Raw genomic sequence first — 17016 nt, 5'->3', positions numbered from 1 at the left:
AGAAGGCACATGCAAAAGCCTTCTTGCCTTGCTGTTACTCTACATTTCTGTGAGCACCACAAAGATGAAGAGCATGACATTTTTCAGAGACAACAGAAAAAAACCAAAATCTTTCCAATATTTTGGGCACAGTCAGGGATAACAGAAGTGTACAGGGCACCTGACTGAAGGCGAATGGATGCAGCAGCTTCTCTCTCCTGGAGTCATCCCCAGCTGTATATTCCCACTACCTTCCCTGCACTCCTGTGCCCCTCCAGGTGAATGACCCAAGCTGCAAAATCAGCTGAAAAACTTCACAGAAAAAAGAGAAAATGAAAAGATAAAGTTCTGGGCTCAATTAACAAGTTGAATCAGCCTATGCAGGAAGCTTTGAAGAGAGCAGAAACCAAGGATGGGAGAGAAGAAAAAGTGATAGAGAGAGAAGCATTTTACCTGCCAGGGATCATCAGATCAGCTCAACTCTACTGTCTCCACTAGACACTAATGAGGAAACCAAGTCTTTTTATGGTGAAAAAGGACAAGAAGGCTACAGATCTATCAAAGCTGCTGTGTGCGGGGCAGTCCAGGTAATGAAATCTGCTATTAAGCTCAATTCTCATTCTCGGGTTTGTTTTTTCTTTATGTAATAGACATCTAGGATCAAATCAACCTTTTTGTTGAATCAGTCCTCATTCTCATATTTGTTCATTCTTTATATAACAGACATCTAGGATCAAATCAACCTTTTTATTCTATTTCCTAAGTAATGAAAAATGCTCAAGCTTGAGCTTGCTTGGCTAATGCTGTGATACTACCCTGACAAACCACAGCAAAGAGAACTGCTACTGTTTATTATATGAGCAATTTTGTACTTTCTACAGAAATTGTGTCAAAAATAAATCCGCTTTTATTGATATGGATTGTCTCGAAGTCTGAGACTCCCTTTTCTCATCAAATGGGCACCCAGAGAGCGTCACCCTGAACAGGGAGTAGGGAACTTGTGCTGAGCTGGGCTGCTGTCCCTTTTTCCACACAAGAAAACAACTCACATCAATCAGCACCCCAACAACCATCCCAAAAAATACTTGCAATAGAGATTTTTAGGGAAACATTCCTCTTTCTGTTATGAATTCTGTATTTTAAGGCCTAGATCCCTCAATCTTGTTGCTTACAAATATTTACATAAACCACTCATTCATGAAATGACTGGATGTGGCACTTAGTGCCATGCTCCATTTGACAAAGGTGGTGATCAAAGGTTGGATTTGATGATCTCAGAGGGCTTTCCCAACTGTTTTCTTGCCTCAGCAGCAGCTTTTTTGCTTACATTTCCTATGCTGTTACCCAGAATTCCTGCATCAAAGCCCTGCAGCCAGCACCTTCACCAACAAGAACAACTCATACAGACCATAAAGTAGATCCTTGTGAAAGCAGGGCAAGTATCTTTACTCATACAAAGACTTCAGGTGCAGAAATTTCCAAAATTACAGTCAAACATATCTCTGAAGTGTGATAAATGAGTGCACTTTGGGCTCTGAAAAGCAGCAATGAAAAACAACTCTCGTAAAACACAGACCTGGGAGATTTGGCAGGGAGAAGCACCACCCAGTTTTCCTCCTTGCAAGGCACAAAGACTTGAAATCAGAGAAACTGAGAGCCCACACGGACAGGACACAGACGTAGGTGCTTCTTTAACTCTCCAGCAGTAACATCTCTATCACCTGTGGTGAGTCACTGAATGGCTGGGGTCCGAAGGGACTTTAAAGATGAATTCATTCCAACACCCTGCCCATCACCAAACCACGTTGCTCAGAGCCCTATCCAACCTGGCCTTGAACACTTGCAGGGATGGGGCACCCACAACCAGACCTCGGCACCCAAGGAAATCGAAAGCTGCAGAATTTACAGAGGCCAGGGAGACAAAAAGCCACGCCTGCTCGCCTACATCCCCGGGGAGCCTTAGGAACCAGGGCACCAAATGAACCAAAACCCTGAGAATGCACCGCTTTACTGACGCACAACTGCAACACAGAGTATTCAAAATGTTTACTAAAAAATCCCGACAAAAAATCCCGAAATAGCCCTCAGCCAGCTGAGGGCTATTTCTCCCTTAATGTCCCAGTTCCTACTTCTACTCCAAACCCGGGCATTTTAAGCTATGAGGAAAAGCTTTCCTCAATGCTCGCGTCCGCCTGCCGTTCCCCTGAGCAAACCCCGAGATCCGCAGCTCTCTCCGCGCCACAAACCCTCCCACAGCCGCCCCGCGCCCCCGGGGCCCTGCCGGGAGCCACCGGGAAGATGCCGGCGGGGCCCTGAGGCCTCGGGCCTTGCGGCGCCCAGCGGAGAAGCGGCGCCCGCCCCTTCCCCCCGGCCCCGCGAGGCCGCCGCGGGCCGGCCGTGCGGCTCCGTACTGGACGGTGGTGTCGGGCCAGTCCCGGTGCGGATCCGAGCCCACGGCGCTGCCGCTCCGGCGATGGCTGACGTGGAGCCGCGCCCGCCCCGGCCACATCGCGCGTACGGCGGCCGCGGCGGGACACGCCTCTCGCCAGCGCGAAAGGGGCGACGCCGCGAAGAAAGGGCGGCGCCGGGAGGGGCTGCGCCTGTGACGTCACGGGCTCGAGCGGGCGGCGGGGTTTTCCCGTGCAGGGGGATCCGGGACCCTCGGGATGCGGGAAAACTGCGGCCGAAACCAAGATTAAAAACCCCGCACGGATAGATCTGGATATTAGATATTAGATCTAGAGAGATATTAGCTAACAGATATAGATGATAAAGATAGAGATAGATATAGCTCGAAAGCAATTAGATAAATAACAACAAAACAACAAAAAAAAGACAATAAAGGGGGGGTAGGAAATTGTAAAGGGAAAAATAAATAAGAAAACAAATAAATGGGTGGGGGAAAAAGTAATTGGGGGAAATTAGTAATGAACTGGAAAATAAATTATGGGAAATTAATAAAGAAGAGGGTATATAAATAAATAAGGGAAAAGCAAAGGGAGGGAAAATGGGGGGGTAAGCAAGGAAAGAGAAAAAAACAATGGGGGGAGAAGCAAAGGGAGATAATAAAACATTGGGAAGTGGAAAAACGAGGGGGAAACAAGGGAAAGGAAAAGGGAAAAAAAACAATGGGAAAAATAAATAAAGGGGAAAACAGAAATAATGGTGGAAAAGTAATTTAGGGGAAAAATGAAAATTAGTAAATGGGGGAAAATGAGTAAAGGGGAAAATAAATAAGGGAGGAAATAAATAGAAAAATAATAGGGAAAAACTAAAATAAAAATTAATTTAGGAAAAATAAAAGCAGCTTTTTCTAGCGCTTAAAAACCAAATATGCAGCCCCTGGCACTGCTGTTTTGCTATTTTCATGACTGAACTATTGTATTGATATGGATTCAAGACAGTATTTAAAGCTTGTTCAAAACAGCACCATGGTTTATTAATTTTTGTTTAATTAATAAATATTAATAAATTATTAGTCTGCAAGTCCCAGGCCTTTTTTTTAAGTACACCGAGCAGGCTATCATGTCCTATGTGGGTCCACCCCAGATGTTGTTCCTCGTAATTTTCAATGCCATCATTGGGGAGAATAATTATATTAGTGATCCAACATAGAAAAGATTGAACTCATTCTTGCTTACAATACAGCCTTCCACCCAGGAAGCACCAATTCACTGGGCTTCCTGGTAGATTACTCTGAGGAAGTCACTGTTAGTCTCAAATTTTGTGGCATTCAGCTTAAATCCAAAGAGCACCAGGTGCAGACCAAGCTGAAGAGACAAAGCCCTGGAGACCTCTAATGGGAACTTCTGGTGGTTTTTTGTTACTGCAATTCAGCCCTCAGTGAGCTAAAAGCCCTGTTCTGCCCTAAGGCTGGCTGATGGCCCTAAAGAAACACAATTCCAAAAGAGCTGGGGTTGAGTAAATCCCCCCCAAAAAACCTGACCACAATTGGTTGTCAGCTTCATGCTTCTTCAGCCTCATAACCGCAAATGCCTTTTCAGTTGGGACAAGCTGACACAGGGAAATGCTGTTCCCTGTTTGCTACATGACTATTTTATGGTTTCATAGGCATTTTAAGATCCTCTCAGCTCTACATGGTGAGCAAACACTCTAACAAATGGTCAAACACAAAATGGCAGCTTGATATGACATTGCTATTTGTGAACAGCTGTTCTTTCAGACTGAAAAAAAACCAAACTCACAGCAGAATCCGAGAAAGTGATTTATTTCCACTTGTCCTTATGAGTTAAAGACAGTATCTTTTCTTTATAAAACAGTATCATGTACTACTTAGAAAATGATTACACCTTTCTTGTCCAAGTTACACCCAGATACGTCCTCCTGTCTGTCATTTAAGGATAGGTGGGTTGGTTGGTTTCTTTCTTTATGAGTAATCCTCAGAATGTAGCGTCAGAAAACATATATAGGTGAGGATAAAGTTACCAGCAAATGGATAAATGTTCCTGGATAATTATACATTAACAGAGGAACTCATCCACCAACTAGTGCTCCATCGGCTCCTCAGCCTTCTCCACTGTTTCTTCAACAGGTGGAACCGGCTTAGAGAGAGGGAAAAGAAATATTTTAGGAAGGCAGAAGACAACACTTGACAAATCAGCACCATGAGTGGTAAATGCAACTTGTGTAAGCCAACAGCTCACAAATTACTGTTATCCAAATTAAGCACAAGCAGGACACAGATGGTAATTAGGAGACTATGGAGGCATCTTACAAAGGGCATGAGAAACATATGCAACCACTTCTGCTGTAAAACAGTGGAAACTCATACTTGATCAGAAATGAGGAAAGAAGATGACATTGGAACAGCCTGGCATAAATCCAGAATAAACTGATTTAATAAGCATCTGAGTTACCAGTTAAGATTATACAGTGTTCATATAGTAACTACGTATTTTAAAAATCGCCTTCCTAATACTCTGCTACAGTAGTAGAGTTAAATTTATGTTAAACATAGTAGATCATATCTAATTATTGTCTTTCAACTAAGCCTATTTATTCATATCTGAACCACTCACCTTTCTCTGTGGTCTCTCCTCAAGACCTTCTAAGAATGGTGCTACATCATCATCATCATAGATGGTAAACTCAATGTCTTTGCCCACAATTCCAATTGAAACATTCTGTCAAGCAAAGGGTTGGAAGCAGTGAAAAGCATTAACCTGCAATTAACTTTGGCTTTACAGCTTTCATTTACAAATGCTATCCTACTTCAAAATCTTCTAAGTAAAGGCATTCAAGGGTTTCAATTTTTTTCATTTTGTTTTCTTTTTAATAACACACACAATTTCTCAAAACCGCCTATTTTCATCTCATTTTGATTTTCAGTATTTTAAGACCTCTAAAAAAACATGGTGAGCTAAGAATAAAAAAAACATGGAAAATGGTAGATAATTGGATATCCTTAGAATTTTCTTCTTCAACAGGTCCTCAATTCATTATCAAAAGTTTGTGTAGCTTTGTGATGCTGGATGCTCTAGAAACTGTTGGTGCATTACCTTCACTCACCGCCCAGGTGAATTACTGACTGTGCTTACAATGCAAAGCTGGGATTCTACAGCTGCAGGTAATGCACCTCAACCACTGATCAAAACTTAAGATAGTGTGAAGCCACCAAGGAAACAATATTTCATTTAGTGAAAGCATTGTTTTTGTGAAGAAACTTAAATCTGAGATGAACACAGAACAGTAGATAAACTGGTGACATGAAATTAAGATATTATCTACCAGTATTCAGCTTCAAAGCTTCAGTGCTAGCCATACTTCAAGAATTTTGTCACAGTTACTTCCAAGTAACAATGGCAAAGGAAACCTACTCCTTACCTTGGTGGTTAGATCCTGTTCAGCAGGAAGAGTCTCTCTCAGGGCTCGCAGTCCATGTTTAACTAGCTCATTTAGATTACCTTAAAATAGAATCAGAAAAGCATTGACAAACTATATGGTATTACCTCTAGACACTCATTCCCCTTCTTCCTAATCCTAGTTGACAACTCTAAAATCAGCTTGGGTCAACTTGACTCCCAGACTTCCTCTCCTTTCTGAGCAGAGCTAGTTATAAGTTTTCCTTGAGAAACCAGCCTTCCCCTATATTTGGGGCCAAGTGCATCCATTTTTGACCCCTGCCTTAAGTTTTTTCCCCCCAATCAGGTATTCAATGGTTCCTCATCATCATCCCATACAAAAAATAAATTCACCACTTCAAATGCAGCCCCTAAATACTTGCCCCGACATACTAACCCTGCTCTGCTATGGAAACACTTTTCCTGAGTTAAAAACGGCAGAGGCCTTTAATGTTTTTTCACAGCTCTTCTTTCCATTAGATGAAATAAACACCCACATGTTAACACATGAAAATCTCAGCCATATTCTCTAAAATTTTGTCTTTGTGCAGATTTACACAAACTTGGCTCACAGTATTTATCTTCATCTCACTCAATGCAAAAGGATGGAGTGGCCGCAGGAGATAAACTGCAGAATTGATGAATACCAGTGGGTAGAGAGAGCTCCATTACTCACAGTCAGTGAACTCAGTCATGTGCCTCTCCAAGTAAGTTCGTGCTGACTGTGAACGAGCACCAATGGACATTGCTTTGCAGTCAAAATAGTTTGCAGAGGGACAAGTCTGGAAGATGTGAGGGCCCATGTCCTACGAAGAGAGAAGAAACCCCCCCCAGAATGTTAAACAAATATATAAATTCACACCAACTCTGCTGCTAGAGCATGAAATCTTCTAAAAGAGTTTTGCTTCATGGTACATCACACATACATGTGTACACAGAAACATATTTTATATATATTTTATAGTGCTGATTATATCACTATTCTTATGCAATTCCTTCAAAACTGTTGTTTAAAAAACCACAACAACAATTTTAAAAAACCCCAAAACCCTCTTTTTCTCCACTTCTCTCATCTGCAGCTTTTAGATGGACAGGATGGTCGGCACAAAAAGGTGTTTCTTTCTCTGTTCTACAAATTGCACTGTGCTTAAGTATGCTCCCTACTTCATGGCTTGAAGCAGGTATTTTACACACATTCTGACTTATCTATGAAAAGTAAAAATTGCTGTAGACTAAACCACACCGTCCAAAATTTCAGGCAGTATCAAAATTTCTTCCAACCATCCTCAAGTCAACAATCTTGAAGACAGAGATTCTCTGTGTGCTGCATTAAGCAAAATGTTCTTGCTAAACAAGTGAGAGAGAGGCCAGTGGTGATTTCCACATCCATGTTTTTACTGGAAGTTTTAAAAATAATAGTTTGTAAGCATCTAAAATCAATTGCAAAATATTTACATAAACAAATCTCATCTTTGCACCTTAAAGTACTCAGTAAGTGTAGGAAGGATTGGCTATTAATTAGCACTTCTGAACTGTTTTAGGGTAAGATACAGAAAATAATTTCCTTATTCAGAGAATTTTGACCAGTCTGCCTCTTCCGTCTTTCCCTCTCAACATCTATTTGTTGCATAAAGTTTCCCTGAGCACATTTTCCTGCAGATCAGTAGCAACCAGAGCAGCTTACTCACATCATAGCCTGCGATGAGCAGTCCTACTCCATAGGGCCTCCTGCCGTAGCGCTGAGTTGGAATCTGGGTTTCTTAAGAAAGCTAAGGAAACAATCTCAAAATTATATGATAATTACCCAAGAGTTTTCCTAAACCAAGCAGAGAGAGACCAAAATGCATCCTTATGGGATGTTCTCCAAAAGTATACACAAGCAGTGTGAACAAAGAAGAACTGTCCAAAAAACTTTTTCAACTTTTAAGCTGTGATAGATTAAAGTCATTTTATGAAGGAGTAAAAAGCTATAAAAGTATAACAAGTGTATAAAAAAAGGATACTGCTTCCAATTAGTGACACTAGGCGAGAAACTGGAAGAGGTCTATCAAACACAAATCTAGAATCCAAACACTCTTGACGCATGAAATTGCTAGGGAGTAAAAATACAAAAAAAATTTAAAACTTCAAATCAGTGCATGGATCAAAGACACAATGAGATTTTGTCTCAAGGCTTGTCTGTAAGGTAAGCATTTTTGTTTCAACTCTGTTCATGAGAAAAAGGGTCAAAGGCTTTGCATGATTTCATTTCTACAGGACCTATCATTGTTATTAAGAAAGTTGACCACAGGTTTGATAAAGTATAAACTCGGCAATTCAGCCATACAAATGCAAAGAAAGTAGAAGTTCATGCAGAAGGATCATCTGTAGAAATGGCAAGGTTAAATGGTAACATTGCTTTGTGACACTGCAGCAATTAAAACTTATTTCAGAAATCCTTTCCAGCCCTTCTGATCAATGTTGCTAAAAGCAAGCCCCCATGAAGCCCACACAAACAGCATTGTATGTGTTTAATAACTTTCTCAAATGTGTGTACACAGAAGCAGCTGCCAGAGGAGAAGAAGTGATAGAGTTTCTCAGACTGCTTGGAAACTCTCTCACGCTGAGGAAAGCAGACAGGACTGTTTTACTTGTAACAAAACCAAAGAGCAAGATTTCTGCCAACTAGTTAAAAACTTGCCAGAATTTCATGCTGAGGTCTTTGGCATAATACAACATTAAGCTGCAACTCAAGATTAATCCTTAGCAAAGCAGGAAATGTCATTTGCAATAGTCTCTATGAACTTTCCCTCATTATTGCAGCACTGTGTATGTCAACAAGCAGGATACTCACCACAAGAGTCTTGCATCGGCAGTAAGTCCAGCAATGGAGATACCAATATGGTTGTCAACATACAGGATTTTTTTTTGATGAGCTGCCAGCTCAGACTGTGCTCTCTATGCATAAAAGGAGAAAGCTATGTGGCAAACCGAACAGTCTGCCAAGCACTGTGGAGAAATCTGCTAACATTTATAGCAAGAACTGAGTATATTCATGAAACAATAAAAAAAATTGAATTTATAAACTTGCAACAGGAGACAAGAAAATCCTAATTCCACTTCAGTTCTCTCAGAACAAAAGAAAGAAGAGATTCAAGTTTTGGGAAAAGAAAGGAATAGATTTACTGTTTTATAACAAATTAAAAGAAAACAAAAAAAAGACCACATCTGTTAAAGGAAAAAAAAAAATCTTCTCTTCATTTCCTTCACCATTTTGTGAAGATCTGCTTTGCACAGGTATTGGAAGTATTTCAGTCCTAAAGCAAAGGGAATCTGCAATTGCATTTACATTTCATGTCTAAGTACAGACTGCACAAAAGTAATTTGCCAAACCAAAACTTTTCTATGAACATTATTGTCCCCACTGAGAGCAGAGTTCAGTAGTTACCTTGAGGGCCACCAGGACAGCGTGTGTTTTTGACTTCAGCCCCACAGTAGCTGAGCCTTGTTTCACTGCTTCCATGGCATATTCTATCTGATGAATTCGGCCCTGCAAAACCAAGTCGAAGGTCATCAGTCACTTTCTCGTTAATCCTCCGAATCAGTTTCCAATTTTGCATTTTCAGACCTTTGATGCCCCACCCCAACGGGGACACTCACTGCACAACAGGTTAAAGCAGCACGTGATCCCAATACTGACAGAACTTCCAGCTGAAGTTGGAAACGTAACTTTTAATCGGGTTTGCGGAAGAAATGAGTCTTACACAATTGTTGTGTCTCACCAGCCATTCCCCAATAACTTCTGAACAAGTTATTGGCCAACTGCAAGCCTGAAACAGAAGTAGAGGTCTCAAAGAACAAATGAAGTCCCTAAAAGTTCTGCAGAGGTAGGTAGGAGCTTTAGCATCCATGTAACAGAACCACTGAGTGTTTTCCCATTTTCAGCACTCCAGCCCATGCCAAGACAGCCAACACGGGCACTCCTATCCTGCAAGTACGGACACCATGGAGCTGCATCCCATCAGCTGGGAAGGAGTGGAACACAGTAGCTGTTATGGTGAATGTGCAAGGGATGATCTACAGGATACCACCTTACCATAGGTTGTTGGGGATTTCTGGCATAAGGTTCTTTATTTGAGTCTACTAGAAAGACCCTAATGCTGAATTTCATCCCCTGTTGTAACTGGAATTTCAATAACATAAGATATTTCCTGCCCAAGAGCAGCACTGAATTGCTGTGACGTGTCCAACATGAATTTGTCAGCTGTCAGGAATGACATGCAAGACTGTAAAAATGTGAAACCACTTCAAGTTTTTAAATCTCCTATTTCCTTTTCTAACATATTTGAAAACATCTCCCAGTAAAGTATGATTTGCTCCTGCATTAACAGTGCCAAAAACTATTATGGCATCACATCAGTGCCTCATCTGCAAGAATGGATGGAGTAGCAATTGCATCACAGTAGCAATTTTAAATGTCTTTTTTTTGTAGAACAAACCAAACACTATTAATATTTTCAAGGCAATTTAAGCAAAACATAGAAATTTGTGCTGTTGATATTTTGCAGTATCTGCTAAAAGTCTCAAAAGAATGTTATAGTTTTAAAAGTAACTTCTAAAGTAACAGGTAAGACAAAAAAATTAAAGTTTGTGATAAAGAACCTGCCAGAGAAACAATCATTAAGAAGGATGAAAACAGCTCAAAGACACCAACACCTTCAAAGGCATCTACACCTATCATGGTATTGAGTGAAAAAAAAAGGGAAATATTCAAGGTTGCCTTCATGGGGAGTGGAAAGGCTAGAACACTCTACTGCACTGTATGGAAAATGTATCTCACATGCAATAGTGCTACATGATGAAGAATTTCAGTAGCAATGCAAACCCACAAACTAGTGATACATTAGCTTTATACTAATACAATTTGCTACTTGCATTTTAAATAAATCTCCAGTTTTCCTGAATACATAAAAGAGTCTTCTTCCAAGGCTCTGGTTTTCTGTAAGCATCCTGTCTTAAAATATCCATAGTGAGAGAAGAGGCAATATTAAATACCTCAGCTGATAGTGGCTTTTAAAATTCCAGAATATTTACTTTCAACACAGCCTGTGTAAGTTTCAGAACACACAATGTATGCTTTCAGTAACAATACACAGTGTGAAATTGATTCAGAGGTAGTAAAATTTCAAATTCAAATGCAAATCTCATTTGAACCTCCCAATTATAAACTAAATAGCTCCTTTCCCATACTATCTAGTGGACAGAAGAGAGGAAGACCCAGCAATGGCTTAACTTTGGGGAGACTGAAACTGTTTCATGCTTTGTGTACCTTACTTACCAATTTATTGTAGCTCTGTGAATGGATCATAGAGTCATGGAATGGTTTGGGTTGGAAGGGACCTTTACAAGATCATCTCGTCCAACCACCCAAAGATGACAGCATCTCTTTTGCACCTCACAAGTACATTTAGAGAGCAACTGCATTAAGCACCTTGAGGGAACAAGGCCCAGGTAAGCAGCACTTAGCTTCATATATCAGCAGACAGGGATGTGCTGAGAGCTTTCTGGACACCTACAGCCCACAAAGGGAGAGGGGAGCAGCCTGCAGGAAGCTTTGGGCACCTGAGCACAACCTTTGTGACTGTAATACCACTGCTGTGAGATGGAGAAAACCCCAAAACTAAGTTAAAACCCCAGTGAGCAAGTGTATAAAGGTTTTACCTGCGGGCTCCAAACTGTGACATCATTGTCGTACTGATTGCGAAACTGGAATGAACAAAATAAAACTCATTAGTATCTCTAATAAGCTAACAGAGTGCTCCTGAAGGAAACCCTGGCTGTTTTCATAGAATCCCAGCACTACAGAATCAATAAGGTTGGAAACATCTCTGATAGATCAAGTCCAATCTGTGCCTGAACACAACCCAGTTAACTAGGCCATGTTACTGAGTGCCACATCCAGCCTCCCTAAACACCTTCAGGGATGGTGACTCCACCACCTTCTGGGCAGCCCATTCCAATAACCACCCTTTCGGTGAATAAGTTCTTACTTTATTAAATTCCTTTTGTCAAACTGTTAAGTGGAAGGGACCTCAAGAAATCATCCAGTCCAGCCGCCCTGCCAAGGCAGGGTCACAGGAGCAGTGACACAGGAACACATTCAGGTGGGTTTGAATGTCTCCAGAGAGGGAGACTCCATGGCCTCTCTGGGCAGCCCTTCCAGCGCTCTGACACCCTCAGTGCAGAGAAGTTTTTCTTTCTGTTGAGATGAAACTTCTTTTGTTTCAGTTTATGGCCATTGCTCCTCATTCTGTCACCGAGCACTACTGAAAAGTGTCTGGCACCATCCTCTTCGCCCGCCTTTGAAATATTTGTATTTGAAATATTTGTATGAAATAAGACCCCTCGCAGCCTTCTCTCCCAGACTGAACAGGCCCAGCTCCCGCAGTCTCCTCACAACACAGATGCTCCAGACCCCTGGAGAGATAGCTACATGCATCCTCGCAGGGCCTCGGAAGTCTCTGTCCCAGGGCCGAAGCAGGGCCCGCTCCCCGCTCCCATTTGTTTTCACGCCGGCAGCGAGGCCCAGTCCCGCCCGCGGCCCCGCGTGGCCCGGGAACTGCTTACTCACAGGCCCGCTCCCTGCCGCCCGCTTTCCCGGCTCCCCCGTGCCGGCTGGGCAGGCCGGGCAGGCGGCGGGAGTCCCCTGTCCCGGGCCGTGTCCCCTGTCCCGCCCCGGCGGCCCTCACCATAGTCCTGCTTCCCGGCGGCGGCGGCGGCTCCGGGCGGCGCGGGGCAGCGAGCGCTCCGGGACGGGAACGGGCAGGCGGCGCCAGTCGCACCGCGAGTCATCGATGGGCCGCGCCTGCGCACTGCCTCTGAGGGGGAAGGTGGCTCGTCGAAGGCCGATTTAAATTACCGAAATGGTTTTGTTATTTTTAAGCTTTCTGATGAGTAAAAAAAGTTTATTTGGTTCGGAAACTACTTCCTTTCCTCGCCGTTTTTGTGTGGGAACAGGATGTATAAACATTTTCTGAAGCGCGCTGAACAGCTTTCAGGTGTCCCGGAGGTTCCAGTAAATATTCCCGCAGCCTCTCCCCCATGGCGCTCCCCAGTAACTTCCTACGGCAATAAGGGACTCCCCAGTGGAACTCTGGACTCCCCAAGGCTCCATTCACTCCGCCCACGGGAACAGAACAACACGCAGACATTTCCCCTCCTTTTGGCACAACGGCGTTAGTTTTGATAGAAGGCTAAACCACGCCAAGACTCCCCATTGTTCTGTATTTGTACAGCGAGGAATGTCAGCAGCCACGGTTTTAGCGATAAAAAGGCGGGATTGTAAAACTTCGTGGAGAATATTGGTAATAGCTGCATAAATGAAGAACTTTTGGAAGCTGTATGAACTGTTGCAGGTTTATTAATAACAACTGAAGTATTTCCCGAGTAATCTTTTCCCCTTTATTAGATAGATAGAACCAGATATTGCCAAACCCGATGTCACCAGATGTCCAGCTATTAAAAATTTATTCTGAAGCGAAGGGGTTGGGGTCCCGTGGCAGGAGGAAGGGGGGCAGGGGACGGGGTTCCTGCTGCCGCAGGGCTGCAGGCAGCACAACTGCTCTGTATTCCCAGGGCAGCAGTGCAAGAGGCTGCCGGAGGCAGGAATAATCTCAACAACGGCGAAATGCCTACCGTGGGAGGAAGTAATTCACTTCCTTCTGGATGCTCCTTCTTGCCCTTTAGGCTCAGGACGAGACCTCTACAGGCAGGGCTAAAGCCAGAGGGTTGGAGGTGTATTTGTGATTTCATCTCAGTGTGCTGGTGTTAAAGAGCTCCCAGCCTATTCCTCATTGAAGTATTTGAACTGAGGGTGTAAGGTGTCGATCCAGAAGACGAGAAAGGCAAAATCAACAAGGCAAAATCACATACCTCTACTTCAGATAACAAAGGCATCACACCAGAAAGGAAGTATTTTGTAGATATTAGAAATTTAATTGCAGAGCGAAAAAGCAAATGATAAGCAGCAATAAATATATTACATCGAGAAATCACAATATAAAAGAGTACAGGAGTGAAAAGTAAAGCTAAAACTATCCTCGCATTTAAATGAACTACTTATTAAAAAATCTAAGTTAGGAGAAAATAATATTTTCTCCCTTTTGGTTTCACAGTTGGCAACCTGATAACCAGGATGACTTCAGAGCAATGAATACACAATTGATAGCTGTATGAAAATAAGTTTAGTGCTCAGTAGTGTCCAAATTAAATATAAGGAATGATTAGGAAGGAGAACAAAGCATAAAACATTGCTGTGCCACTGTATAAATCTATACTGCATCTGACTCTGTTGAACATTGGCCATGACTCTTGTTTCCCACCTTGAAATGATGTGGCACTGGGAAAAGTAGAAAGAAGGATTCAAATTACGGAATAGCTTCACATAAAGGATGACAGTAAGGAGTTGAAGTCCTCAGTGTAAATAGCAGATAAAGGAGGAAAGGCTTTGAACTCTTGCCAAATCACAGCTGGCACAGAGATGCTGAATAGATTCAACACTTCTCTCTGTCCTGCAGCTCTGGTGTGGTGTGTCTTAAAAGCAGCAGGCTCAAGCCAAGCCAAGGGGGTACTTCTGGGTCTTGTTATACCTGTGCTGTGGAAACCACTGCATCTGAACACATCATGGGCTTTTGGTCCCATACTGAGAGAGCAGCTGGACAAATTCACAGACTAAACAACTGTCCGAGCCACCAATGCTGCTGCTACAATGTTTGAGCTAAATGCAGCAGTGAAAGCATAGCTAACCTAAACCATGCATATACAGTCTCAGGAGAAACTAATGAGCCTGTTTTATTCTATGCTGTTTCCAGCAGAGTTATAAACAGCATCTGACATCTAAGCGATGACAGGCATTGCTCTGCAGAGATTAATGTACAGCAACTGAAAGGCAAGGCCATTATGCCTCTGCTTCTGCTGATTCATGAGAGGAAACAACATTCCTGCAAGTCCCTTTCTGGGATACCACTCACCATCAGCCAAATTAACCCCTGTGTGCTATACTCCTGTAGTTAGATGGAGTATTTTGACAAAAGACTGGCTCCTCTGAGGTCAGTGGTGAAACTCTGGGAGCACTCCCAGGGGCTGTACGTTGTGCTGCTTAGGCAAAGCAGACTGCCAAAGGAGGAGGAAGAAAACTGCTGTGCCAGAGTAAGAGGCAGACTGAATGAAGGCAGTGCCTCCGTTCCCTTGGAGAAGGGGAAGGATAGATCCCAGAGAGATCACAGAGCCACTCCTGTCAGATAGACAAGTGGTTGCCCACAAATAGCAGTGCTGTCATAATGCACTCAGGACTGAGCATTTTGACTAAGTTATTTTGAGAACTGTCTTACTGCCTTGACAATGGGAACAATCCATATTTGGATTTAATACACATAAGATATTTGCTTCATTAATAGATAAATGGTGACAAGACTACTTAATTAATGAATTAGCAGCCTTGGTGTATGACATACGTAGTATTTTATGACATTTTCATCAAGTAGGTTAAGACTAAAAATAAAAATTTGACAGCAACTATAAATGTACATACTTGTCTCTAGAATCACTTAAAGACAATCTTGGAAGTTCTTATAAAGAAAAAAAAATCTATCATTTTGTATTAATACTGTAAATAGGAAAAAACAACCTCTCTATATAAATTATACCAGATTTCTTTCCTATTCTTGTGCTGGCACATTAGTAGTGGTGCAGACATTTCATTCCCTATGATAAACTTGCATTCATGTTGCTAAAGGCATTTTTTCCATTTTTAAACTACTGACCAATTTAAATCACTGGAATATTTTGTCACAAGAGGTGTTAACCACACGCATTTTAAAGTCCACTCCTTACTTTTTTTAAGCCTTAGCTTTTGTGGGCTGACATCAGTTGACCTTTTTAGAACAGGCCTGTAGGGCAACTAACTTTGCTTGATCATCAAAGCTGGCTAGGAAAGACCAGGCACTGCTGAAAGCAGGTTTAAATAATCCCTGTGGAAAGGGAGCTGCAGGAAAGAGTCTGGCTCATTCTGTCCAGTTCTGGAACAAACAAGGGCACAAGGTTCAACACAGCAGAGCTGTTGTGGCATATCCTGGTCATGGAAATAGCTTTATTTGTAGGTTCTTGTTTGAATAGACCAAAAATATTTTTAAATTTAGATGGATATTATTGCTAGTTATTTCTTGGACCTGAAATTTATTTCTTGACTCTGAGTGAGGAAGAGTTTCTCTATAATGTGGTTTTATTGTACAAGAAAAATGTACTTTGAGCTGTAAATTTCTTGCTAGCCTAGAAGTTATGCTTTAAACAGCACATGTAGAATTGTCTGAGTCTTCAAAATACAACAGAACAATTATTAGCATAATTTATGGAGAATTATGAAAGATATTGTTGCAGTTACCAGAAAAGCTGCTAAGCTTTTCATTTCAATGAAAAGAATGGCAGTTACTAAGTTTCTGTGGATAAAAGATCCATTTCAGTGGGCATATAGCTGCATAAGCTCTTTCAAATATATTAACTGCTCTATTGATTCATATTGTTGGAACTATTTTTGAGTATACCAGAATCAAAACCAAAGCATCATGAAATCTTCAGCAGTGGATATATAACATTTTGAGAGAGAATGGTGAACCGATTCATGAATAAACACTATCTCAGGTTCAAAATTTCTCCATGTGAAAGAATCATCACAGATAGGAAACAACAGCGTGGCACAGACATGAAGCCATAAGACCACTAATGGATCCCATTTCCTTACCACTGACATTGTTGTCATATTAAATTAATGACTAGACAAAGTATTACCTTCTTACTTATGCATTTATATGCCATAAATATTTTACAATGAGTGCTTATATGTAGATCACACAGTAAAATGTTCGCAGTATTTTTGCCACATCTGCTGGTGCCAAAAATTTCTGCTTGAAAAATGGAAAGACACTTACATACAGAAACAAATTTTCTGGAGGATATTTAACTAAAATTAAAAAAAAAAAAGAAAAAAGAAAAAGAAAAAAGAGAGAGAGAAAAGGCCCTAGGAATGACGTACTATCCATGGCAAAGCATTCAGGATTTATGTGACACTTCTCTTTACAGGCATTTTCAAGTTCTGTGGGAGAGAGAAACATAGTAATAGTTACTGTTTAGGCAGTGGTTCTGG

The 17016-nt window shown here is 41.7% G+C and overlaps 1 protein-coding gene across 4 annotated transcripts; it reads right to left on the bottom strand.

Annotated features, from left to right (window-relative positions):
* Positions 1-4191: 4191 nt before the first annotated feature.
* PSMA1 (proteasome 20S subunit alpha 1) lies at positions 4192-12664 on the bottom strand. Of its 4 annotated transcripts, none has more exons than XM_068194123.1 (10): positions 12569-12664; positions 11541-11585; positions 9268-9369; positions 8674-8777; positions 7844-7932; positions 7529-7599; positions 6517-6646; positions 5824-5903; positions 5019-5123; positions 4192-4541 (listed from the first exon to the last, which is right to left on the bottom strand). In XM_068194123.1, exons 1-10 carry the CDS (start codon positions 12569-12571, stop codon positions 4485-4487), a joined length of 786 nt encoding a protein of 261 aa, XP_068050224.1. In that variant the 5' UTR covers positions 12572-12664; the 3' UTR covers positions 4192-4484. The 4 variants fall into 4 exon arrangements, with proteins under 4 accessions (XP_068050224.1, XP_068050222.1, XP_068050223.1 ...); XM_068194121.1 differs by lacking the exon at positions 12569-12664 and adding an exon at positions 12277-12443; XM_068194122.1 differs by lacking the exon at positions 12569-12664 and adding an exon at positions 12295-12443.
* Positions 12665-17016: the final 4352 nt, after the last annotated feature.

The sequence above is a fragment of the Anomalospiza imberbis genome, chromosome 6, assembly GCF_031753505.1.
Source record: "Anomalospiza imberbis isolate Cuckoo-Finch-1a 21T00152 chromosome 6, ASM3175350v1, whole genome shotgun sequence".
In the NCBI taxonomy this organism is placed as follows: Eukaryota; Metazoa; Chordata; class Aves; order Passeriformes; family Viduidae; genus Anomalospiza; species Anomalospiza imberbis.
This window is presented reverse-complemented; position numbering and strand designations above follow the sequence as displayed.

Excerpts from the sequence above, each read along its gene's own strand:
- PSMA1 (XM_068194121.1), bottom strand. The coding sequence starts at position 12,318 with ATGCATGTAGCTATCTCTCCAGGGGTCTGGAGCATCTGTGTT. Across the intron at positions 7,933-8,673 it reads GCCGATGCAAGACTCTTGTG|CAATTTCATGCGTCAAGAGT; the intron begins GTGAGTATCCTG and ends TTTACTCCCTAG. Across the intron at positions 7,600-7,843 it reads AGTGTCACTAATTGGAAGCA|AAACCCAGATTCCAACTCAG; the intron begins GTATCCTTTTTT and ends AGCTTTCTTAAG.